Source organism: Panthera tigris, chromosome B4, assembly GCF_018350195.1.
Source record: "Panthera tigris isolate Pti1 chromosome B4, P.tigris_Pti1_mat1.1, whole genome shotgun sequence".
Classification (NCBI taxonomy): domain Eukaryota; kingdom Metazoa; phylum Chordata; class Mammalia; order Carnivora; family Felidae; genus Panthera; species Panthera tigris.
The window spans coordinates 133,529,275-133,555,609 of record NC_056666.1 but is presented as its reverse complement, the minus strand read 5'-3'; the positions used below and the strand labels follow the sequence as shown (position 1 = coordinate 133,555,609).

Below are 26,335 nucleotides of genomic sequence, written 5' to 3'. Positions count from 1 at the left end.
GACACGCCCACCTCCACCTTGCGCTTTCCACAATCGTCCCTAACTAACCTAGCCAATCTGCGAAAGCCCCGCCCCTTCCTGAGAAACCCCGCCCCTCGCCGCCCGTCGGGACGGTAGGCACATGCGCAAGAGTGCGTCCTCGCCCCCGCCTCCTCTTCAGCGCGGTCCCTGCCCGTCCCGGCTCTGTCACCTCACAGTAGTCGTTGCCCGTGGCGGGTGTCGGGGCGCGTGCAGCGCAGGGCCGCCTTTCCCCCGCCCCTCAGGCCGGGCCTGGGCTCGGTCCCCCGCTCCCTACGCTCCCCACCCCCGTCGGGTACGGGAAGGTCCAAGCTGCTACCGGGTGCCTGAGGGACTTCGTGGCCACCGCCGCCACGGGTCCCGATGGAGCCGCCGAATCTCTATCCGGTGAAGCTCTACGTGTACGACCTGTCCAAGGGCCTGGCCCGGCGGCTCAGCCCCATCATGCTGGGTGAGGGGGCTGGGGGCGGGCGAGAGGGTGCCGGGACGGCCGGCCGAGGTAGGGAGGCCTGGACCACGGCTCAGGGGGAGACGCGGGGCCCAGAGGATGGAGAAAAGCCCGAGTGGAGAAGGGAGAGGTCTGAGGTTGGGGCGCCTTGAACCCCACTTTTTCTGTCTTGACGTTTGAGTCCAGGAGGAAGGGACGGAGGAGTCACGCCCTCCCGCTGCCCCTCAGAGCCGCAAGCTAAGCTGGCGCTGCATCCCGGCGTCTTCCCTGCCTCACTTGGGGAACCCTTTACGCTCCTTCCTCGGCGCAGTGTAAGGGAGGTGAGGGTGCCTGCCGCGCGGTGCCCCTCGTGATGAAAGGGACACTGCGGAGGAGATTCCGGGGTGGCCCTTAGAGAGCCTTCCCTCCGTGCCAAAAGGAAACCGCAGTCTCTGGGGTAGATGGGAATAGGAAGCTAGAGCTGCACAGGGGCCCAGCCATCGCCCCCAGGTAGAGGTGAAGTCAGGTCTACTGGAGTCCGGACTCGAGAATTCACCAAGTTCTGCCCTGACGATTCTAAGTTAATTGCTTTTGCCCAGATGGTTAGAAAGCAGTTCTCGCGGAGGACTGGAAGTATTTCGGTTGTGCTCCATTAAACTACTTAACTGCCAGGAGAGAAAATCAGCCCTAGTTCACTGCACATCAAACCTCATTATAAGCCAAATACCAAAAATGTCTCATCTAACATAGAAATGGTCGAGTTTGTGATTTCAGGTGATATTGGGCAGGAAAGGATTTTAGGAATTGAAAAATTGAACAACTTTGGCAGCATTCACTGAAATGGCTAGTTTTTCCTGGCTTTTATGGACGCATTAGAAAATGTGTCCTTGGAGCGCCTGGGTGGCTCAGTCGGTTAGGCGGCTGACTTCAGCTCAGGTCATGATCTCACCACTTGTGGGCTCAAGCCCCGCGTCAGGCTCTGTGCTGACGGCTCAGATCCTGGAATCTGCTTCGGATTCTGTGTCTCCTTCTCTCTGCCTCATGGTTAAGGCAAGAGGGCAGAGGTCAAGTAAGCAAGGCTACTTTTGAGGGCCTCTTTTCAATGTCCTTGAGTTTCTAATGTATCTTAGTGAGTTGAACTCAATCTCTTAACCCTAGGCCACTGAATGGTTACTCTTATTTGGCTTCACATCAGAATCACCTAGGACGCTTGTTCAACAGACAGGGAACTTCACTTTCAACGTTTTGTTGAGTACGAGTAGAAAAAGCAAAGTTGGAACAATTCTTTAAATATTCAGATGTTTTGAAAGCAAAGGATTTATACATGCTCATGTAGGCAAATAATTATCTGGAAGAATACATAAGAAACTGAAACAGTGGTAACTTGTGGCAAGGGAAACTTGATGCCACAGGAATAGAAGGGAGACTTCACTATAAACTTTTGTTGTACCTTTTGAATTGTGTACTACACACATAACATTATTCAAAATAAAGTTTTAAATATATGGATTCTAGAGCCTCATTACACAAGTACTAAGAATCTTCTGGAGTTTTGATCTAAAAATCTGTATTTTTAATAAGCTCCTCAGATAATTGTTATGTAGCCAATCCATTGTAGGGTAGAAGTCTGGGCCTAGATCACCAGTTGTTAAAATGTGTAAGGCAAAACTGAAAGCAAAACTTACAAAGTCATTGGGGAAGGTGCTAATCACTAACAGATTACATCAGTCAAGTTCCAACTAAACTTGCAGTGGAGCCATTTGATTACTGTAATCATAGCTGTAAGTGCTCTTAGGAATCACTGCTTCATGATTGATTCAGCAGATTTTTTTTTTTGAGTGCCTACTATGTGCTAGTCTGAATGGTAAGCTTAACTGAGGATAATATGTTGAGCAAAGATGTTCACTACCATCCTGGAACTATTTAGTGAAGAAAACATAAAAAATAAGCAAAAAATAATAATAATTAAATTATTTAAAATAATAATTGTGGTAAATGCTGGGCAGTGCAAGAAGCAAACAGGATGCTAAGGTAGAAAGTAACAAGGGAAATTTACTTCAAAAAAAATTTTTTTAATGCTTATTTATTTTTGAAGGAGAGAGAGAGACAGAGCATGAGCTGGGGTGGGCAGAGAGAGAGGGAGACACAGAATCCAAACCAGGCTCCAGGCTCCAAGCTGTCAGGACCACCTGATGCAGGGCTTGAACTCCCGAGCTACGAGATCATGACCTGAGCTGAAATCAGACACCCAACCGACCAAGCCAACCAGATGTTCCTTTTTCTTTATTTTTTTTATTTTTTTTATTTTTGAGAGAGAGTACAACTGGTGGAGGGGTAGAGTTAGAGGGGGACAGAAGATCTGAAGCGGGTTCCCTGCAGAGTGCCCAATGCAGGGCTCAAACTCGTGAACTGTGAGATCATGAGCCCAAGTCAGACGCTTAACCAACTGAGCCACCCAGGCACCCCAAGAGAAACTTACTCTAAATAACGGTGGCAAGGGTAGTGACTTTTAAGTTGGGAATTTCAGGATGAAGAAGTAGCCACAAGGAAAGTGGTGAGGGAGTTACAGTGTTCTAAGCTTAAGGGGGATCAATCTGCCAAGGCCCTGAGGCAGGAAAGAGCTTGGCCTTGTCCTGGAACTGAAAGAATGCCTTTTTGGAGTGTCATGGGTAAAGGGAAAAGTGCCATAACTGAAGGTGGAGTGCTAGACCTATCCCCTTCACCTTTTTTTTTTTTTTTTTACATAGATTTGAAATCCTAGCCAACAATGGTAACTTAACCAACTTTGCACACCTGACCACAATGGTATTTCTAAGAACATCACCTTACCTGCCAATCTAATTCTCTCTTCCCTATCCCCTTTTTCCCATATTGCTCTTACGCCTTTTGCAAAAGTAATGAAAGTGTTATCAAAGCTAATGGTCATTACCTTCTAGAGTTGAAAACTTATGGAAAATGGGCATTGCTGTACTGGTTCATCCTGTCCAGACATCACCAACCTTAAGGTTGGGTATGTCCCAGTTTTGTGAGTAACCATATATTGATTTCCCATTCCTAAATATATTTGAACCTTTCAAAAGTCAATTTGTTTCCTGATTTTTGCTATGACTTCCAGAAGCATATTAATAGCTAGCATTTATTGAGAGCTTACCATGTGCCAGACTCTTTTTTTCTGAGTACTTTGTGTGTGTCATAACCCTCACCACACTTTTGTGAAGTAGGTCCTGTTATTACTTCTGCTTTTCGTTTGAGGAACCTGAGGCATTAAATTTGCCCCCAGCTCCCACAGCTGGTAAGTGGCAGGGCTGGGTTATAAACGCAGGCAGTCTGACTTTCAGAGCTCATGTTGTCAATCATGTTGCTGTACCCCTTCTACTGTGTAATGCATCCCTTTATAATTTTTGAAGTTTGTAAAGGCATCTTTGGTCACGTGTTTCAAATTTGGATGAGAAAAATATCTGGGTTCAATGTGTATGTGCCATTCATAATCACAGATATATGATCATTCCTCAAACTAAGTTAGTGTGACCTCATCAGTAATACCTTCTTTTCTTGTTATGACAGAGCCTCATGATAAGACCCCATCTAGCTCTGTTACCGTCATGATTGGACTAGATAAAGTCCAACATAATTCCCTGCTCCCCCGCAAACCATGCAGACTACACAGTTCTATGCTGTCCAGTTTTCAGTGTCCTAGAATTGCTTCCATGAACGTACTTCTGTACCATTGTCCTTCAATCACCATGAAAATGGCCCCAAATGTATCTTTAGCATTCTAATAGACAGCTGATTGCATCTCTTTTTCATAGTGTACCATTTGCCTACAGTAATTAGCTATTATAATTGTCCTTTAAATTTGTCCTCTTAATAATTGAGGCTGTTCTCTAAATCTCATGACCTTTTTTTGTGCTAAAGTACATAGGCATAAATGCAGAGATGTTTGGGTTTTTTTTTAGTTACAGTAAGAGGCACTTGATATTTGTTGATTGTTTTCTGATCCAAAGTTTTGTGTATATGCACGTGTCCTGGGATTACATTTATTTATTACTTTTTTTTTACAAGCCTATCTCAAAATTGTTCCCAGGTTTAAAGACGTAAAGATATAGAATACAGACCTTTATTTCTTGGCAGAATGCAATCTAATGAATGTTTGAAATTTTACTCTGGACTCAGGTCCTTGCTTAATTCTGTAATACAAAATAGTAATGAAGTAAAAAAACATGAACTCTGTCCTCCAGGGGTTTATTTCACAAAAAATAACATGCATACACATACAACATTAGAGAACAGCATAAAAGAAATTATGACTAGATACCAAAATGAGCGAGTGGTGAAGCGATCATTTTAGGTCTTGAAAGAAGGGAGAGGCCTTGGTGGGCTGAATGTGTCAGAAAGACTTCATCAAGAACCTTGAGCTGCTGGAGGGCAGAGACTCTGTCTCATTTCTCAGTACATCCCAGGTAGCCAGTCAGAGCTGATGCTCAAAGAATTTTTGTTTTTTAAAGTAAACGCAGCACCCACTGTGGGGCTTGAACTCATGACCCCAAGATTGAGTCGTATGCTCCCCCGACTGAGCCAGCTAGGCGCCCCGCAATAAATATTGATTATAGGAACAATTGGGACTTGAACTCAAGCTTGAAGATTACATAGAATTTATTTGAATCTGAAGGGGTTTTTAATGTTTTAATGCCATCTATTGTGCTTTGTTTTAGATTTTTATTGTCCATTGTACGAACTGTTCTATATCCATCTAAGGAATTAATTTAGTAATCATGTGATTTCATTATGGCAAAATGAAAACTAATGCAGCTTACAAGGCCCTTCGTGATCTTTCTCCGGCTTTTTTCTCCACCCTCACCTGTCTCCACATACTGAACACAGTCAATAGGAGCCTTTCTCAACTGGATTACACATGAGAATGAAGCTCTGAGGGAAATGATCTGATAGACTATTTTCTCAATTCTGCCAATAGATACCCTGGGGCATGAGGGCTTATTCTCTTTCGGAATCCCAGTGGAAAAGGGCTGCTGTACACCCTAACAGGACTGAAACTGTTCAGCTCTTTTTTACCTCTTAGCTTTTCAAAGGCTGTGCCCTCTGCCAGGAATACTTTCATTTGGCCTGGCTAACTTCTGCTTATCCTTGAGATCTCAACTAAAGTGTCACTTCCCCCAGGAAACCTTCCCTGACCACCACCCCTCCAAATCTTGGTTGTGTGTCCCTAGTATGTGCTAATAACACAGTGTACTCTCCTTTAGTGGCATTCATCATTCTATTTTATAATTGTTCATTTTCTCATCAATATCCACACACACCCCACCCCCCCAACTGAACTGGAAGCTCCACTGGGGGCAAGAACTCTAGATATCCACAGTACTTGGTGTTCAGTAAATACAGCCTGGGTGGAATGTTGCTCCTCAAAACATTGCTACAAGGCCTGACTAATAAAAACAAGCAGTGATTAAAAGGGAACCCTCTCTGGCACCTGGGTGGCTCGGTCGGTTAAGCGTCCAACTTCAACTCAGGTCGTGATCTCGCGGTTCATGAGTTCAAGCCCCGCATGAGTTCAAGCCCACGCATGGTGCAGAGCCTGCTTGGGATTCTGTCTCTCTGCCTATCTCTGCCCCTCCCATGCTCTCTCTCTTTCTCTCTCTCTCTCAAAATAAATAAACTTAAAAATATATGTATATTGGCAGAGGCCCAGTTATGTTATACAAATGTTTCCTTTTACCTTTTTCCAACCTAGATTCAATATTTATCCAGTGGCCCAAAGAAGGGCAAGCTGACTTCTTAAATTAACATTAACCCCTTCACATTGATGGTAATCTGGCCAATGCTGAGTCACCCAGCACACTAGAACATTGTCAATTAAAAACACTATCAAGCGTCTCCTCGCTGGCTAAGTCAGTGGAGCATGTGACTCTTGATCTCAGGGTTGTGAATTCAAGCTCCAGGTTGGGTATAGAGATTACTTAAAAATAAAATCTTAAAAAAACCCACAAATATATATGTATACACACACACACAAAATTAATAACACTGTATGTTAACCAATTGTGTGTGTGTGTATATATATATATATATATATATACACACACACACACATACATACACACACACACGCAACTATTAATAACACTGTATGTTAACCATACTGGAATTAAAATAAAATAAATAAAAATACTATCATGAAAGGAGAAATTTGGGAAGTGAGCTGGCACTGCATTTGACTTATACCAGTGAGCTAATGCTACCTGCACAGAGGCCCCTGCTGCCCCATCGCCATCATCACTTATGCTTATTAATAGACATTGGTTAAACATCAGCAGTATTCCAAGTGCTGATCTTGAGCGTGTCCTACAACCAGCATGTAGGTCTACGTGCTCCATCCATGTTAATTGATGAGGTGGGTGGAGTATTTTCTCCTTGGCTTTTATATACTAACTTAACTCTTACAATCAGTGGAATGCTGACTAATGGAGACCTCACTCTACATTCTTTGTTATTCATGATGGAAACGAGGCTGTTCTCCATGTCTTCCATTTGTTTTCACTTGCGTCCTTCATAGGCCTTGAATTCAGTGCTTTGGCTGTGCTGGCAGGCTTGGAGACATGCAGGCATCTGACCCACCCACTCTCTGGCCTGCTGAGGACATCCTAGTGGGAAAATAATCTGCTTCTGTAGTGTGTTAATATCCACTGAGCCTAATTCATGTTCCAAAATGGCCTTGTGACCTAATTCAAATCACCACCTCCTACTCACCTCCTCCCACCCCAGTGAGGAAGGGAAAAAAAAATTTATTTTAAATCAGTTAAGTTCTACTTTCCAATGCCCGTCACCCTGGGGGGAGGAGACTGTGGCCCTTGTTTTCTTTCTCCTGAGAACAGACTACTGAACAGCTGCCCTTGGGTTTCTACCTCAGCTGCTCCCACAAGTACATTGTCATATCGTGTTTTTTTTCTTCTTGCTTTTATGCTGGACAAACCATGCATCTTTATTTACCTGTTTGTAAAATGATGTTAATAAATATTTGCCCTACTGTACCACATAAGGATGATGTGAGAATAAGGATAACTTGGGAGCAGTTCAGATTCAGAAAGGATGTACGTCTAATCAGTCCATTTGAAGATGCTTGTCGTAAATGGGTTACCACTCCCCTTCAGCATCCAGTCTGTTTCACATCCACCTCTGTGGAATTTGAGCTGTTTGAGTAAGGGCAGAGCCTGCTCCACAGCCTTTAGGGGGCTACCCCAGAAACCCCATTTGTGACCTCGTGGGCCAGAGCAGCCGGTCTCTTAGTGAAAAGCAGACTTGTCTCCAACTGGAGGACGGACAGAACTCTGCTACATTTGATTTTCCTTGTTACTTCACTTAGCCTCATAACACTAACAGAGAATGAAATGTTTATATGTAAAATAGACACAGCATTGGGGCACCTGGGTGGTTTCGTTGGTTAAGTGATTGGCTCTTGGTTTCGGCTCAAGTCATGATCTCACAGTTCATGAGTTTGAGCCTCACATCGGGTCTCGTCATCCTTAGCACTGTCATGTAGTGTCTCCCATGGACTATTGCAAAGACCTCACTCCAGTCGGCTCTCTCTATGACCTGCCCTCCTGTTCATCTTCTACGTCAGGAGTTCTCTTTTAAAAGATATAATTGTCGGGGCGCCTGGGTGGCTCAGTCGGTTGAGTGTCCGACTTCAGCTCAGGTCACGATCTTGCGGTCCGTGAGTTCAAGCCCCGCGTCGGGCTCTGGGCTGATGGCTCGGAGCCTGGAGCCTGCTTCCGATTCTGTGTCCCTCTCTCTCTGCCCCTCCCCTGTTCATGCTCTGTCTCTCTCTGTCTCAAAAATAAATAAACGTAAAAAAAAATAATAATTAAAAGATATAATTGTCTTGGGCCGCCTGGGAGGCTCAGTCAGTTAAGTGTTCCACTCCAGGTTTCGGCCCAGGTCATGATCTCACAGTTTGTGAGTTCAAGCCCTGAATCAGGCTCCACGCTCTTAGCTCGGGATTCTCTCTCCCTTCCTCTCTCTCTGCCCCTCCCCTGCTTGTGTTCTATCTCTCTCTCCCTCTCTCTCAAAATAAATAAACTTAAAAAAATCATTAAAAAAATAAATAAAAGATATAGTTGTCTTTTAAAAACATGGAGCTGGGGGCTCCTGGGCGGCTTAGTCGGTTAAGCATCTGACTTCGGCTCAGGTCGTGATCTCACTGTTCATGAGTTCGAGGCCTGAGTTGGGCTCTGTGCTGACAGCTCAGAGCCTGGAGCCTGCTTCAGATTCTGTGTCTCCTCTCTCTGCCTCTACCCTGCTCACATGTTTCTCTCTCTCTCTGTCTCTCTCTCTGTCTCTCTCTCCCTCTCAAAACTAAACATAAAAACAAAAGCATAGATCTGGTTAAGGCACTCTGCTGGCTGCCTAACAACCATGAATGCCCCCACGGTGTAGGACAGCCTTCTGTCTGGGCTTACCCTACTTTCCTGGCATCCTTGCTGACCACTTTTCCTCCTGTCACCATCACTACAGTCTTTGTTCTAACCTGCAGGACCTTGATCTTTATCACAACCGTGGGTTTGCACATACTATTCCCTCTGGCAGAAACGTCCATCCCTGCCCCTACTTTTCCTGGGTTGAATTACAGTTTATGAAGGTAGTTCCTTATCTTTATCATATATAGCATCTTATTTTTACCACTGGATAATTAGAACCTATCAACATTGTGTTTTACTTAGTTATGTGTGTCTCTCTTTCCATTTGACTTTGGGCTCCTTAAAGGCAGGACAGTGGTCTGTTCGTACTTTCATTTCCATATCTAACATCATTTCTGCCATATAGAGGTACAGAATACATTTGCATTGACTATTCCAAATGGACAGCATTTGTAAAGTTTCGCTCTGCCATTTTCTGAAGGGTTTCACCTCCCATATGCTCAATGAAGAAGTGGATAATAGCTTTTTTATACCATTGTTTTACTGTTGTCACTATATGTGAGACAAATTAAAGGCAAAGTTGAATTGACCCTGACAGGGAAAGAAAAGCAAACATAAAATTGGGGTACATCTATGCCAGTGTTTTTATCTTGCATTCTGATGAAGGATTCTGATAACCGTTCAACTTACTTCACATGACATACCTATATCATGACCTAAGGACCTTATTGGAGGAAAATTGGATTCCTGGAAAATCCCCCCAGAGGTTTATAGTGGGTTTGAGTGGGTTTATAGTGGGTTAAATTGGGTTTGAATGGGTTTATAGTGGGTTTGAGTGATGTTGTGAATTTGCTCAGGCTGGGAGTCCATTTATTCTGGTCCTGAGTAGCTAAATCTCTTCTTTTCTCTACAGGGAAACAACTGGAAGGCATCTGGTAAGTTGGGTGGGACTCCTTACAATGACTGACTGGTTTATGAAACAAAGCAGTACCTGTGCACTTCAGGTTCCAGTCTATGTTTCCAGCTTGAAACCTAACTCTCTGTATCATGAAACTTCCAAGTTCTAAAGCAGTGGTTCTCAACCAGGGGTAATTTTGTGCCCCGATCCCCAGCCCCAGGGAATTTGGCAGTGTCTAGAGACAGTTTTGATGGGTGGACGGAAGCCAAGGATGCTGCTATAAACACCCTACAATGCACAGGGCAGCCCTTCACAACAAAGAATTATCCAAGCAAAAAATGGCAGTGGTGCTGAGGTTGAGAAACCCTCGCATAAAGAAAGGTAGAATGATGTCATGCCCACGCCTGACCAAGCCTTCTAACTACAGAAGTCTCAAGGGCTCCACATGGCTGTCTTAAAACACATCTGCCGTGGTCTGTCAGCACTGGACCCACCCCTTTCAGACAAGATGGTAGCTGAGCTGTCAGTTCCGTTAATGAGAGGAGACCATAGGTCAGTATTCCATCTGGACTCCTGGAGCCTGCTGACATTTGGGATGACCAGAATGTCTTTTTACTTCGTTTGACTCAAACCGAGTAATATGCGCACTTCCACCCGAAACAGGTCTTGCCTCAGCGTGGTCCAGGTTAACCTCTCCTGTTAACTGCCTAGGAACACCCCTTAGTCTGCAGAGCTTTATTTCAGTAAAGGTGTGTCAGTATCAGGGTGAATCTAGGGACTCCTCTTCTGCTGTGTTCTATTCTGCCCCAGGAGACATTGAGCAGTGTCTGGAGACCTGTCTGGTTGTCACAACTGATTGGGGGGTGCCACTGGCAACTAGTGGGTGGAGGCCAGGATGCTGTTAAGCTTCTAGAATGCACAGGACAGCCCCCCAGCAAAGAATTTTCCAGCCCCAAATGTTAGTAGTGCCAAAGTTGAGAAACTCTGATCTATGGTATTTATGCCTTTGGTTAGTTTTATAAGGCTGCTGACCGTGTAAGTCCTATCCTTGGGCAGAAATTATTCTCCTTGAAGTGTGGTGTTTGCTTTTTCTCAGACCAGTTTGAAGTTTTCTGGCTTATCCTGTCTCTTCTCTGCATTGCAGGCATACCTCCATAGTTGTGCACAAGGATGAGTTCTTCTTCGGCAGTGGCGGTATCTCCAGCTGTCCCCCAGTGAGTGGCTTCCCCCACACCCTGCCCTGAAGTCTCACGTTCCCAGGGTTCCCATAGACCAGGAACTTTACTACTACTCTGTATGTCTGGCTTCTAGCCCAGTGGATGTCAGCCTGTGGCTTAGTTCCTCATAACTACCTTAAGGCTCAGCTCAAAAACACCCTTCCCAGGCCTCCTTTGTGCCCCCTCGACATATGTGGGTCCCTCTGGGTCACACCGAGCATGGTATGATGGATGAGCTGTTCCTGAGTCTCTGCAGGGAGCTGTGTATAAGCTCCTTGTGAGCTGAGACCGTGTCTCACTCTCTGTCCCTGTCACCAGCTCAGTGCCGAGCTCATAGTATGAACTCAGTCAATGTTGAGCTGAAGGATGAGGGCTCTGAGGGGTAAAGTGAGTTGCCGAAACTTACATGGCCAGTAAGTGGCACCAGTACTAAAACTCAGGACTCTGTCTCTAAAGCCCATGTACCTTGCCACAAACTTTCTCTCCGAGCAATCTAAGGGTTTTCGTAGAAGGTGCTCAAGCAAAGACCAACCAACCATTCATTTTGCTATTCATAAATGGAAAGTCATTCTTGATTTCTTCCTCTCGCTGGTCCTTTACCTCCTGTAACAAATCCTTCGTTAAGCCCAGTCAATTCTACCTTGTAAATATATCTTAAGTCAGTCTCTGTTCATCTCTTCCCATATTTCCAGAGCTTTCACCTTCATCCATGCCACGCTCACGTCCAGCCTGGACCACAGCAGTACCTCTGCTCCTCCTCAGTCAGGTCTCCACACAGGAGGCAAAGTGATCTTTTCAAGATGAAAATCTGATCATGGCATTCCCCTGCTGAAGTCAGAACTCTGCCCACTGCTCTTGGGATAAAACCCAGAAAGCTCAGCATGGCCTCCAAGGCCCTATCTGATCTGGTCACTGTCTCCCTCTCTGAATGACCTCTTTTCAGGTTGTGCCTTCCCGCCACCCCCCCCCCCCCCACCTTCTTCTCATTCCTTGAACATACCTTGACATTTAAACCTACTCTCTCACTTCATCCACCTCCCTGATCCTTCACCTGGTTCTGCCTCTCCACCCTTCGGATTTGAGCTCAATGTCACTTTCTCAGGCAAGCCTTCCCAGATTCCTCAGACTGGAAAGGTCCCCTGTTATATGTACTGATGGCATGCTGGACTTTTCCAGCAATAACCTTATTGCAGCTCAAAATTATATATTGGTTTATGGGATTTCTTTTTGTCTGCCTTCCCTGCTAGACTATAAGCTCCATGAGGGCAAGAATCTCGTCTGTTTTGTCCACATCGTACCCCCAGTGCCTAGCATAGGCCTGGCACATAGTAAGTTCTCAATACATATTTGTTATATGAATGAATAACAGGGGGTCGAATAGTGATTTTCAGTCTCTTACAATTTTGAGACCATTATTGTTAGACGATTGTAATGATCCTGCTCACCAGGCTTTCCCCAGTGCCTAGAACAATGTCAGCCACACAGTAGGTGCCCAAGAGCTATTGGGTGAATTAATGATCTTTCCAGGGAGCTCTGCTCAGGAGTGCTCTCCCTTACCCCCTAGCCATTCCCAGCTCTGTCCTCCCCAGTGATCTGTTACACACCCATGGCTGCTTTCCCCTTGGCCTCAGGCTCTCCTTTAGTCTGCTATAGCAGTCTATTAACCCATGGTGGAGGGTTTCCTGTAGGCCTTTCATGGGCCATTAACTCCCTTGCCTGGGGAACCCTATCGACATTGTTAGATTAGCCTCCCAGATAAAATAGAACTAAATTGTGGAAGTGTTTGCCAGCCTGCCAGACTTCTCACAGTCTTCGCATTTCCCCAGTGTTCTAAGGGATAGCAAGTGTGTCACAAGAAAAAACTGGCTGCATACACTTAAATATAGGCATGGAAAGATGGCCTGTCAAGTGCTAGCCATTTCTGGTTCTCCTTTTGTGCCCTTGGGATCAGGCCTGTTGGGAACAAAGGGAGACTTCAGATTCTGGGTTTCTATTTTTTTATCAACTGGATGAGGTGACAGCATCAGGGGTCTGGCCTGAGACTGGCCAGAGACTCAATTTCCCAGGGCCCCACCAGAAGAAAGCAGCCCAGCTTCTTAGCCACGTTGCCATCATTTGGCAATGGAGAGTTAACAGGAAGCTCTAAGCCATTGCAGCCTTGATACAGATAGGAAATGACACTCTTCATCTGCCCTGGATGCTCTGAAAGGTAAACGTTGGAACAGAGCATCTGTGGTCTCCCAAGGGAAGCCACATTAAAAAATTCAGTGGAGATGGTGACTTAATGACTTTCTTTGGGTTGGCTCTTTTAGGGAGGGACATTGCTTGGGCCCCCAGACTCTGTGGTTGATGTGGGGAGCACAGAAGTCACAGAAGAACTCTTTCTGGAATACCTGTCCTCCCTGGGGGAGTCTCTGTTCCGGTGAGTGGAGACAGGGGTGGTGGTTAGTTGTGTCTGTCCCCCCACTAGACGATCAGCCCCAGAGGGCAGCCACAAGGTCACATCCCCCAGAGCACTCAGCACAAGGTCTGGCCCAGTATTTGCTGAATAAATAGGAAGAGAAAGCAGTTATCATGCCACAAAAAGAGCTCAGCTTTGCTCCCAGGCAGATATCCCATCCCAGCATACCTTCTGCTGAAACCCTGAGGACAGGAAGGGCTATTTATTCCTTCTGATTAAAATCAGCTGCTGCTGTCTCAGCACTTGCTGTTCTCAACCCATCCTGGGCCAGTATGTCATCCTGAAAAATCAAAACCAGGGTTTGTGGAGGGATTTGGATGAAATGCCAACTTGAGCAGGTTTTCTCTTAAGCTTTAGTCAATTGTCATTGTAGTAAGTGTTTAACACTAGAGCTCTGCTTTTGTGACTGTGAAGATTCTACTGAAACTGTAGAGGAGCCATATATTTTTATTTCATCTTTCCCTTAAAAATCTGTTTTTTATGGTCCAGAGTGGCAAATCAAGCAGTCCTTTTGGAGTGTATGAGAAAAGGAAAATCACAGTCCTCTTAACTCAGCTATGCTCTCCATGCCATTTCCTGGTTTGAGTTATTTCACATATGTGCTTGCTGACTCTCTCAGATCTGTTCTTCCAACCTTTCTCACAATGTACAGAAGTGAGGCCTACAACCTCTTTGAACACAACTGTAACACCTTCACCAACGAAGTGGCACAGTTCCTGACCGGGCGGAAGATCCCTTCCTACATCACTGACCTTCCCTCTGAAATTCTATCCACGTAAGTGGCCTTCAGTCTCTGCCCCAGCCCCTGAAATCCCCATTCACAGTCCGTGCTGCTCGTCTGGTCCCTGATCTCAGCAGAATCCTCCCGAGCTAGGTGGGCCCTGTCGTGATGGCAGCTGCTACCAGGTAAAGCCACCATTCTCTCCACTCACTGATGCGTGCCTGTAATACTTCACCCTCCTTGGAGTTGAACCAACTCTATCCTGGCCTGAGTGCAACCACAGAACTTAGAAATCCACTTGACGCCGGCTCCAGCATTTGTACAGAGCCCTGGCATCTCATGAAGCGTGCCACTCCCCAGAAGTCCTCGCATAAAGTGTACTTTTAGATAGACAGGCAGAGAACAGATCAGAGGATTAGTAGGGTGGCTTATTTTGCGAATGTCATTTGTTAGTCTTTCTTCCCCTGCACCATGAGCTCTTTGATGCCCTCAGAGACAACCTCCTACTTGCCCTCATACCTCAGTAGATGTTTTCTTCAAGAACGCACTGTAGCCCCTCCCACCCTGATGTGGTCCGAGCTTTGTGGGCCATCATCTAAGCAGTGTCCCCTGAAAGGACACACACAACACACACACACACACCCAAAGCCATCACACCCTTCCCTTCCTTTGCTGCTGTGTTCAGGCAAGCCTCTAACCACTCCAGGACCATGTCTGTTTGCGAACCCTGACTCAGTTTCTCCTGAACTGGGGCCCTGTCCAACAGAGATCCTGGCAGGTTTAGCAGGCTCAGCAAGGTGAGCTGTTTTTCACACCTGGGTAGAAACCTCTTAGGAAAAACTTGCAAGGGAAACAAGGCTGCGGTGTGAATCTAGTGAGGAAAGCCCCATCTCCCAGCCCTGCCTCTGCCTTCCCGTTCCTTGGTGGGTGTGTTAAGCCTCACAGCCTTACTAAAGGATCTAGGTTATGAGGCCCTAAGCAAGTATAAGTAGCTGGAATGTTCTTGCTGTTATTATTTGGTGGGTGAAGCTCCAGGACTTGTCTGAATTAAGGTTAATACATCTTGGTGTCATCTGTTTACGCTTGAGAATGCTCCCTTTGAACCTGGACATGATTTTCAAAAATAGCAATATCCACCAAAGAAAAAGAAAGCCAGTAACTGAGATGTGTTGTGGGCACCCTGATTTAAGGTTCTAGGAATTTTGAAAAGTCTCTAAGGTTCCAGTATCTGCAGTGTTTTTTTCCAGCCAAGTTACTCCGAGAGCAAACTGGGAGCCCTTTAGAAAGTGGCCTTAACACCTCCTGGCAACCTGCGTTTGTCATTTTTCCTGAGTATTCCCTAGAAAATACCTTTTTCTTATCCTTTTTCTTCTGCCTCAGTTTCCTCACTTACACTTTATCCATGTATACCATGAGAATTAAAGATTCAAGTGCAGAAAGGTCAGAAAGCTCTAGTTCCCTGTATGCAGCTAGCCTGTTCAAGCCAGAGCTAACCAGGGTCTACAGGTGAAGTAGTAAGACGGTAGCATCTCCGCGGGGTGAGGGGGACCCCAGGAATAAAAACACAGAGCAGGCCCTTTTGAGGGCTCCTCCATGAACGTGATGTGCGAGGTAGGTGAGAAAGCAAGTGAGGTTATGGGTGTCCTTCTTCCCTGTGTGGTGGCGTCACTGTACCCATGGGCGCGGTTGTGACTGTCTGCACCCAGCCCACCCCGGCCCCTGGGTCTCTTTTCTCCACAGGCCCTTCGGACAGGCCCTGCGGCCCCTCCTGGACTCCATTCAGATCCAGCCTCCTGGAGGGAGCCCCGTGGGCCGACCCAACGGCCAGAGCTAACAGGACTGCATGGGACCGCCCTGCCTCACCAGGGCTTTTCCTTTTTAAACGAAACAAACCCTACCAGATTTCTATTTTATAATTTTACATCAGAGCTAACAACCAGGGGAAGGCTTTTTAAATTTCCCAGGGAAGGAGATCACCAGGCTGCATGTAGGACAATGCTGCTAAGAAACAGAACAAAATGCCATCCCTTCTAATAGTATTATACTAATTTATTAAGGCTGTCTTGTCTGTGAGTTCACTCTTGACGCTGCTTCCTAGGCGTCCTCCACACTGGAGAAAGGGAGAGGGTTTGTTTAAGCAGAAGGCAAGAGGCACGGTTTGGGGGAGCCCCAACCCAGAACCTCTTTCCAGAGAACGCCTACGCTGTACCCAGGTTGCCACCACCTGTGGGACCCAGGTGAGTTTTACAACATCCATGAAGCAGCCATTGCAACATCCCGGAAGCAGTTCCTCTCTAGCGTTAAATGAACCAAAGGATTTGGTGCACGTGAGACCAGTTTCAGGATGACTGACCCAACCTAAGTGAACTCTGTAGCCACAGCCTCTCTCACCTCCTCTCCCTACCCCAAGCAAGGCCACGGGGCCAGGGCTGGAGCAACCAAAAGCCTCAGGATCAGGGGAGAGTGACAGCAAGTGTCAGGCCAGAGAAAACAGGATAAAGCCATTCTTCCTTCCACCTACTGATTGCCAATCTTCTGACATCAATTTTGGAGAACCTGCCTTGCTGGCTACAGGCTGCTCTTCCTCAGCATGGCTGACCTCGTAGTTTGTGAAGGTTTGGGCTGGAGCGGCAGAGACCCAGGCCTATTGTCTACAAGTAATAATGTAGATTGTTTGTAGTCCCTGTACCACCCCCCTTCATCCCCAAACCAGATGCAATATTCAGCTAGGGACCAAGGGGAAATGATTCCCTGTTCTAGGAAAATATCCCTCATGTAGAAAGATAGAATAATAATGCAGAATCAAGGTGGCAAGCAAATTTTGAGTTGTTTCTGATCGAGATTTTGTACATTATCCTCAGTGTGTTTTGAAGGCACATGTTATTTCTGTTGTCATTCTGACTTTAAGGATGCATTGTTGAGAGCCTGACTGGGCATTTTCCTAATGAGCTGCTGCTAGGAGCTTATAGGGAGGACCAATCTGGACGTTTCTTACCTGGAGAGGCTTTCAGATTCCTTTTCTACACATGCCTCCCTTAAATTAGTTTTTGGGGGGGTGTGGAGAAGGGTCTCAGAGCTGTCAGGTCCCTGAGTCCCAGCCCTGGCATCTGTGGGTCCCTCCCGCCACAGCTCCTGCCACTTCTCAGACTTGAATTATGTTCTCTTTCCTGGGGTCCGGCCTGCAGCAGGTGCCTTTGCTCTTCAAAAAGCTGCTGCTCATCTCCCCCTGTCTCTACCATTAGCCATAGCAGTTGGCGTCATCAGGGGCTTGGCTAGAGGAAAAGGTGATTTTCTGCCTTTGTGTTTGCCTATGACCTGCCCAGAGGCACCTCCATGGTGACCAGCTGTGATGTCAAGTGACATTTTGTAGAGCAGAAAACTAGCAAGGACTCTTATTTAATGTTGACCTACTGGCAGAATTGGGCTCATGGAGAATAGGTTTCGGGCTGGGTACCTCCCGGGAAGGCAGCTTACTAGTGGAGTCCTTCGCTTCCCACCCAGGTTTCTCTCCTTTTCCAGGTTGCCTTGCCCAGCCCTCTGTCTCTTCCAGGCTCCTGTTCCATACTTTCCCTCCCAGGGCTCTCAGCTCTAGCCAGAAGGTGTGGCATCACAGTCTCCTTCTCTCTTCTCCCCCATATACAGGCTCAGCTGGCTTCACTCCTAATAGCAGTCACTCCAGACCCAGGAGAAGTTAGCCAAAGTAGCTACCCTGAGAGACTGTCACTTGGTTCACTGAAAGTCCCCCTTGATGCCCAGCAGCCGTTTGTGCCAATGCCTGGGCTCTAGGCTTGTGGGGAAAGATGGAGGGATCAGCCAGCAAGCAGCCTTCTCTGAGCTCTCCAGGAAGGCAAGCTCTCTCCCCCCACCCAAGTCCCACTATCACTCATTTTGGAAGCCTGGGCTCAGGCTACGACCGCCAACCCAATCCTCACATTTCTCTGTCAATCCCAGAACCTCAGGAGCGTGCTCATTATGACCAGCTAGCTCCACACAAGTGTGCGAGGCAAGCAGAGTGAGAAATGAGCCATGTGTGTATCATACAGTAGACACCTCCATCAAGGTCCATTGGTTTAAAGGGACAGGGAAGGAGGAGGGATGGACCTCACCCCTTCCCCAAAATAAAGCTTGTACCTTTGAGATTCCTTTTTGCCCTTGAAGTCAAACTAATGACTGTGTCTAGTACGGAGGTGTTTGCTGGTTTTCTTTGATGTTTTTTCTAATGCAATAAACTCATTTCTGCCTGCTGCATTTGCGTCGTGCTTAAGGTTTGGGTATGCGTCCAACATAGCCAGGCTTCTTCTCAGTCTGTCTCCCTCTGAGCTTAACTCTGCTGAGTCTGGATATGCTGCCTTTGCTTGTTTGTTAGCCTTGTGGATGAGAAGTGACGATAACAGGGAAGAATATTTGACTTTCACCATTGGTTTACAAAAATGGAGAAAAGGCCCCGAGAGAATACTACTTGCCCAATGTCACCTTGCAGCTGGTGGTAGAGAAAGACTCAAAGCCTCGTCTGCTGGCCCCAGCTTCTGAGATCTTCCTCTAGAGGACCTTGGCCATCAGAGAGCATCTCACCCCACCAAGAAGCGTATACTTATGGTTTCAGTTTGGCTATAGGCTGGGTCTGTGGCGCCAAGGATCTCTGCCCACCTTATTACGATGACCTCACTGAACAAGTGTGGAGGTGGGTGGATGGCTCTCCGAGCGTCCCCTGGCACTACAGACACTAGTGTGGCCGCAGGTGTCTGTTGGTTCAGTTGGCTTTGAGTGAGCACGTGCCACAGGCTGAGGCGAGGCTAGGTACTTTCACACACAACGGACTTGAGGTGTAGGTACTGGTCTCGTGTTACAGATGGGGAAACAGGTACAGAGAAACTAAGTTATCCAGGTGGCAAACGGCCGGGCCCTTGAATCCAGGCCATGTTCTCACCACCACACCTGTGAGACCTTATTATTGAGGCACTGTGTCTTCCAGCATGCTAGCTGAAGAATAAGGCTCTGTCTCTCCAGAGGACACAGAGGGTAGGTGGCTTTGGCTGACATCTCCCCCTGCCCCCAAAGCTGACATGTTCCGAGGCAGGAATCTCTAAGAGTGCCTGCTCTGAGATCACACAGCCTGTGCTTAAGTCCTAACGTTGCCACTTGTGGGCCAGTCTGTTTGTCTCCTTTTCTGTAAAATGGAGGAAATGGTACCTACCTCACAAGGTGGTTTTCAAGAGAGTAAATGTAAAGTGCTATGCTCGGTGCCTGGCACAGATCAAACGCTCAGTGAATGTCAGGCTGAGAGCAGAATGCATTCAACAGCCACTGACTGGGGGCTCCTGTGAGCCAGCTCTGGGCAGAGGCCCCTGCCAATCCTCTCTGCTGAGGACAGTTTCCAAGACAAGATGCCGCTGATGTGTACTGCTTGCTTCTGTGGGAAACGACACATGGTTTTACCCTTAGACTTTGTGACTCACGGCAAGTCAGTCTGGGGTAAATTCATTCATCCCCACAAACGTCTTCCTGGGAGCCTATTGTATGTAAAGCAGCCCTGGGCTCTGTGCTGAGGGTACAGGGGTGAGCAGGACCAACAAGGCTCCTGCCCGGCAGGGATTCTATTCTGAGGACGCTGGGAGACAAAAGGGTAGAGAAGTTTGGTGATCTCAGGTGGCCTAGTGCTAGGGAGGAGATACAACCAGGTGGCAGCAGGTGTGAATTCCCCAGGTGTGAAGGAATACGTGTCAGGAGGTTGGGGAAGTTGTGTGACAAGGTGATGTTTAATCTGAGGCCTCACTGACAAAGTATAGATCAGAGAGAAGAACACTCCGGGCACAGGGAGCAGCAAGTGAAAAGAATGTTGGAAGGACTGAACGGAGGCCAGAATGACCGGAGCACGAGAGCCAAGGAGGTGGTGGAAGGTGTGGAGGCTGGAGAGGCCAGTGGGCCAGACGGCGCGAGGCTTTGTAGGTCAAAGAGTGACACAGTCGATTTGCTATGTCGAGAGATGGGATGGTGCAAGAGGAGCAGAAAACGAGGTGGGGGGGGGGGCTTGCAGTTGTCAGGTAAGAGGTGAGGTGTGTTGTGCATCTGCTAAGTGACTGGGGAGCTGCGAAGAAGCTCCCTGCTCCCCTGGTGTTCAGAGTGCGGGGAGGAATGGACAGCTCCTGTGAAACAGGAAAGGCCAGAGCTGCAGGGTGGCGCAGCCACTGCCACAGCCCCTTGTCCTGCATCCATGAGCTTCAGCGGAGCTCCTCCAGCTTTAGTTTGGGGTGTGCTTAGATTTCTTCATTTGTTCTTTCCAAAAAGTATTTGTTTTGATCATATTACATATCTAGAAAATGTAAGCAACCAATGAAAGTACAAAGATGAGAGGAAAAGTCGTCTGCAATCCCATCATCCTAAGAGGTGTTGGATTTTGTGAACATCTTTGCAGAGGTTTCTGTGGATTTGAAGACACACATGCTGAACATGCTGTGTGGTACCTGCCTTTGTTCTCAGCATGTAGTGAAGATCTGTACGGCCCCAGCAAGGTTGAAAGAAAACCATAGAGGAGGGAGTGATGGTGCCTGGTGGTACTGGATAGAGGAAGCTCTAAGGAGAGGACATTCCGGCAAAGTTCCCTAAAGCTTGAGGGAACCATTAGGTAAGAGTAGGCTGCTCGTCACAGCTGTGTGCGTGGAGGCCGGACCTGCTCTGGAATGGGATCATGGTGTAAGAGGACGCCTGCCTGGGCGGGTGGGTTGGACCATGAGACCCATGTCTCCTCACACTCAGGGGCTCTGGCCTGAGAGGGCAGCAAAGAACCAGGAGGGGTCTGGCACATCACTGAATGTGACCCCTTGACCACGGAGCCTGGCTGCTTTGAAGGGGGTAGGGCTTGGGGGACTGACCCTTGTCTGAAGGGTGGCCTGGGAGCCCAGAGTCCCCTGCAGAGATCTCTGCTCAAAGGTTTGGCCCCCCTGGAGAAAGCCCCACAAGGTCACGCTGCAGTGAGAGAGGTGGACACCAGGCGGCGCTGTGGATGTACTCGGGGCCCAGCCCACCCCCAAGGGGCTAGTCTCACCTACCCCAGGTCACAGAAGCAAGCCCTGCCCCCTACACACCTCAACCACTGTGCCGCACCCCCCCCCCCCCAGAAGCCCACAGTACAACAGTCCAATTGTTCTCACATTTATCAAGGCCCTTCCTAAGTTTGTCCCTGGACCTCTCCAACCCCCATCCCCTGCTGTTAAGTGTAGGCCACTGTCACTGCAAACAGTATCCACCTCCACCTTCAATTTACTGTTTGCTGGACCTGGATCATCTCTCCCCAACTATCCTCAGAGCAACCCCTTTCTCAGAGCTAAAGGCCCAGCTACAGCATTTCCTCTACAAAGCCTTCCTGACTTCTCCCTACCCCAGAGCAGACCCCTCCTCTTGTGGGTGCTTCCTGGCAGGCTCCCACTAGCTGGGGCACCCTCCAGGGGTAGGGTCTAGCTGTGATCACCTGAGTGCCTGAGCCCAGCACAGGACCTGGCACAGAGCCAGCATCTTCTTGCGGGGCGGACATCGAAGGGGAGGGTCGGCCATAAAAATTTAACCCTGGATTTGGATACATACCTGCCTGGATTGGCCCTCTGACTCAAATGACCCTGATCAAGGCCTCCCTCTCTATGGGCCTCTCTGAATCTGTAGAATAAAGACTATAGATCAGACAGTCTCTACCACCCCTCCTGGGGAGCAAAACTCCTCTCCCTCCCCATGACTCCAGAGACTAGTTCTCAGTCCTGGGGCTGAGCTCTGATCCACAGAGATCACTAACCCCAGGTGTAGAGGGGGAGGGAGAGTTGCCGCCCCTGCCCCCCATCTCCAGGTGGGGCAGTGCCATCCCTGGCCCCACTGGCTTTGGCCCCAAGGGAGCCTGTGCCAACCCAACAACAGCCTCCACCCCCTCCACAAACACCACCTCTGAGCATGTGCCCTTCTGCTTATTTAAATTCAACGGGACTTGTTTATTGTGAAAACAATATAAATCCTGCAGGTGTTTTGAAATATGGAGGAAAAAAGTCAACATCCACAATCTCCCAACCTCCTGCTGCCCATAAACTAAGAGGGAATTAGAACCAACAACCAGCCCTGACTGTTCTTTGCAAAGCCCCTTTTAGCACAGCTCCTTTCCTGCGCCCCCTCATCTTCCTGACAGCCTGGGAGAGGCTGGCAGTGGTGGCCCCATTTATAGATGAGAAACAGGCTCAGAGAGTGGGAGGGACCTGCCCAAGTTCACCTAGCTGCGGAGGGACAGCCCCAGGAGGGACAGCCGAGGAACCGTCAGTCTGCCTGTATATACACTGCATCAAGGCTGCTCCTCAGGCCGGGACTGCACCCCTGAAAAAGTCACACTCCAGGGTCGCATGGGTGACTCAGTAGGTTAAGTGTCCGACTCTTGATTTGGGCTCAGGTCATGATCTCACAGTTCAAGCCCTGCGCCCGTGGACCCTGCTTTAAGGTTCTCCCCTTCCCCTGCTCATGCGTTCATGCTCTCTCTCAAAAAAAAAAAAAAAAAAAAAAAAAAAAAAAAAAAAAAAAGTCATACCCCAGATAGGGAAAAAGAGGGTCAACACCTCCCATATTCACTCAGCACATGTTGACAGTTGGCCTTCCACCAAGAGGGCAGGGAAAAGCATGGGCTTTAGAGGAACAGAACTTAATGTGAATTCTGACCTTGCTGTGATCTTGGGAAGCCAAGGTCACCCCAGAGGGTGTCAGTACCTACATCTAGAAATTGATATAAGCGTACTCACCTCAAAGGGTTCTTGGCAAAAGCAAGTGAAGTACCCAGGGTAGGAGCTACACTGTCCAAACCAAATATGGAAGCCACTAACCTCCAAATCTCAGTCAAAGGTCTGGCCCCAAAGAGCCAGAGCCTTCGTTTTTGAGCAGGATCCTTCCAGGCTAGGGTCTCAGGCCCCCTGTCTTCAGACCTGGCTTCCTTTGGTGCTCTCAGAATGCCCTCTGACAACCAGTCTCTGCAGTCCCAGTTCCCCCAGTCCTACTTCTGCCTCTCCCTAGGGCCTCTCCAAGGCCCCATCTGGACACCAGTTGCCAGGGATGAGCCTCCCTCTTAAAGGGACACACTGGTAGCCACAGAGCTACTCCGTCTGGTACTCCCGGATTTGTGCCTCAGAGCACTCACTCCCCCTCCCTGGGCTTCAGTAAAAAAGGTTGAGGTGAGAATTCTGGAAGAGACTGTGAAAGGTATTTGTAAGGAAACTAGTTCACTACAGATGTGCTATTGTTGGGAGCTTAGCTTTGTTTGTATTTGTAAGAGTGGACCCAATCCATAGGAGACAAAAACCTGTCCTGCCTTGTGCGCCCCATCCTACAGCTTCTGGAGCCCAGCAGCAGGGTGGGGCCTGGGTATCTGCATTTAACCAGTTCCTAGGAACTCTTGGGCAATGGAGCAGGTAGGTATTGGCTGTGAGATATGAGAGACTAATTTAGGCAATTCCAGCCCCACCCACCAGCTCTATACTAGCTAACTGGGCCCTGGGAGGGGTCTCAGGCCCTGCCAGTGGTGGGGTTTTGGAGTCGTGGGGGTCCAGAGCCGATGGCCAAGAAAGAATTCTGGAAGACGTCTTTGGTGCAAAAAAGGTGATTTTATTAAAGCACAGGGACAGGACCCATGGGCAGAAAGAACTGCACTGGGGTTGTGAATAGTGACTGGTTATATACCATGAGTTAGGGGAGGTAAAGGCAAAAGGGAGGTCTCCAAAAAGACTTTCATATGCTAAAGAGGACTCAGAAGATAGGAGGCCTTGCAATAGTCAAGCTAAGGTTGTTTTCCCTCTAGTAGGGCATTAACATGAAGACCGTAGAGAGTTCCTAGAGAAATGCTATGCTCTGTATTTGCCTCAAGTATTTACCAATGGGCTGCAGGTTATAAAGAAATTTAATTTTATTTACCATTTCCTTCTTGCCTTTGTTTCCCAGATCACTACGGAAGGGAGGGTGATGTTGGGGCTCCAGGAAACTGAGTCTATAGGTTTCTGGAGATCAGGCTATTGATAAGATTGCCTTTTTCTTGTAATTTACTAAAACATTTGCATTTGCAAACTATTGGTGACTCCTGTCCTGCACGACTGTGATTTCTATCAGTTAACTATTTCTTTTTTCCTTCTCTCAGCTTTAGGGCAGCCTGGAGTGCCTGAGGAATGTCACAAGTATCCCACCTGGGGGGAGGGGCGTGTTTGCTAGTTTGCGCTTTGCCCTCAGCTTGCCTTATGCTCCCTCATCACCAGTGCCCAGAGACCCAAGGACCAGATCTGGATGGAGCAGGAAGAGCAGATCGAGTTGGGTTTTCCTTCCCGCGGAGATGGTTCTGCTTGCTGTCAGTATTCAACAGAAAACAAACGCTTCTTGAGGGCAAGGCCCTTGTTTTGTTCTCTACAGTATTCCCAGAATCCAGAACAGTGTGTACCCCAACACATTTGTTTAATGAATGAACCAAACTCTGGCATAGGGCCTGGAAACAAACAAACAAACAAACAAACAGGTGTTTTCCTATGGCCCGGGTTGAATATGGCTCCTCAGCAGGACACAATTATTGATCCTGTCTTTTACATTTTTTTCTATATTTTGCTCATCACGGATTTTTTTGGCATTAATTTTTATTTTTTAAAAATATTAAATTAGAAAGAAAAAAATTAAAACGCCACTTATTTTGATGTTTATTTTGGTGTCCTCCTAAGTTTTTTGCCTGTGCAGGTAATCACCTTACCTGTTCACTCTGGTCTCAGCCCGGCAGGCCTGCCAGGTTCTTTATATAGCCTTGGGTACATCCCTTTTGTTTTTCCTCACCAAGTGGAGACAATACCTTCTAGAGCTTCTGTGAGAATGCATGAAGATATGCAGTCAACTGTCCAGTGTGATGGCTAGCACATAGTAAGGGGGTCAATAAATAATGGTTATTCCTAGCTCACTGTTCAAGTCCTATCAGGTGGGGATTACGTCCCCATTATGTAGATGAAGAAACAGTTCGGGAAATGTGACTTGTCCAAGTCCTTATAGTTAGCAGGGACCAAACTGCGGTTTTCCAGATTCTGCCTCGAGCGATCTGATGAGAACAAAGGCAAAAGGAAATGTAGACAAAATTAAATTTCCTTATAACCTGCAGCCCATTGACAAATCCTTGAGACAGGCAGAGTTTAATATTCCTCCTGGAAGTCCCAACTGTCTCAACGTTAATGTTCTGCTACAGTAAAAAAAAAAAAAAAAAAAAAAAAAAAAGATCATAGTTTGACAATAGCAAGGCCTCTTAGATCCTGAGAATCTTCTTTAGCATATGAAAGTCCTTTTGGAAACTTCTCTTTGTCTTTACCTTCCCCAAATCCCAAAGTGTATAATCAGTTACTCCTCACAACCCACTCCAGCTCTTTCTGCCCATGGGTCCTATCCCTGTGCTATAATAAAAACACATGTTTACACCGAAGACATCTCCAGAATTCTTTCTTGGACTTCAGCTCCAAACCCCAACATTTCAAACCATATCAGATCTTCCTAGGGCACTGCAGCTACCAAGACAAAAAAACAAAACAAAAAACTATCAAAAGCATTGTGCACTGAAGTGCCACTCATAGGTGTGTGGATGTGTGTCTTTGCATGGCCTAAACTGCCAGAGCTGATCACAGGTGATGAGGGAGCGTGAGGTAAGCTGAGGGCAAAGTAAAGCTGGCACACACCCCCTTCCCAGGTGGGACGTGTATTTATTCCTTGGACACTCCCAGCTACCCAAAAACAGGAAAGGACAAAAAAACAAATGGTTAAACAGATAAGAGACTCCACCAGTTTACCAGAAAAAGGCAATCCCATCAATGGCCTAAAGTCCAGGAACTCCCTGTTGTCAATATTAATGCTTTGCTAGAGGGAAAAACCACCTTAATTCAACAATAGCTAGGCCTCCAGTATGTCTTTAGCATGTGAAAGTCTTTAGAAACTTCCTCCTTACTTCATCTCCCCGACTCCATAAAAGGGTCACTCCCCACACTCACTGTACAGCTCTTACCTGCCCATGGGTCCTGTCCCTATGCTTTAATAAAATTACCTTTTTGCACCAAAGACGCCTTCAAGAATTCTTTCTTGGCCATCGGCTCTGGACCCCACAAACCATCACCCCCAAACTTCATCACAGGCATTGGCAAGAATAGTGG

The 26,335-nt window shown here is 47.4% G+C and overlaps 1 protein-coding gene and 1 long non-coding RNA gene across 5 annotated transcripts; one reads left to right on the top strand and one right to left on the bottom strand.

Annotated features, from left to right (window-relative positions):
* Positions 1 to 104: 104 nt before the first annotated feature.
* DESI1 (desumoylating isopeptidase 1) lies at positions 105 to 18,419 on the top strand. 4 transcript variants are annotated; one of them, XM_042993384.1, is made up of 7 exons: positions 105 to 469; positions 9,788 to 9,809; positions 10,917 to 10,986; positions 13,302 to 13,411; positions 14,103 to 14,225; positions 16,270 to 16,408; positions 17,814 to 18,419. In XM_042993384.1, exons 1-7 carry the CDS (start codon positions 382 to 384, stop codon positions 17,955 to 17,957), a joined length of 696 nt encoding a protein of 231 aa, XP_042849318.1. In that variant the 5' UTR covers positions 105 to 381; the 3' UTR covers positions 17,958 to 18,419. The 4 variants fall into 4 exon arrangements, with proteins under 4 accessions (XP_042849318.1, XP_042849320.1, XP_007079574.3 ...); XM_042993386.1 differs by lacking the exon at positions 16,270 to 16,408 and having other exon boundaries at positions 17,814 to 17,923; XM_007079512.3 differs by lacking the exons at positions 16,270 to 16,408; positions 17,814 to 18,419 and adding an exon at positions 15,912 to 16,227.
* Positions 13,638 to 17,426, bottom strand: LOC122240479. The gene is made up of 2 exons (XR_006220269.1): positions 17,167 to 17,426; positions 13,638 to 13,730 (listed from the first exon to the last, which is right to left on the bottom strand). It is a non-coding gene; the product is annotated as an uncharacterized LOC122240479 (long non-coding RNA).
* Positions 18,420 to 26,335: the final 7,916 nt, after the last annotated feature.

Bases quoted from the DNA above. Each gene is read 5' to 3' on its own strand.
- DESI1 (XM_042993384.1), top strand. From the start codon at position 382: ATGGAGCCGCCGAATCTCTATCCGGTGAAGCTCTACGTGTACGACCTG. The intron at 10,987-13,301 runs GTGAGTGGCTTC...TGGCTCTTTTAG, and splicing joins GTATCTCCAGCTGTCCCCCA to GGAGGGACATTGCTTGGGCC. The intron at 16,409-17,813 runs GTGAGTTTTACA...CCCCATATACAG, and splicing joins CCACCACCTGTGGGACCCAG to GCTCAGCTGGCTTCACTCCT.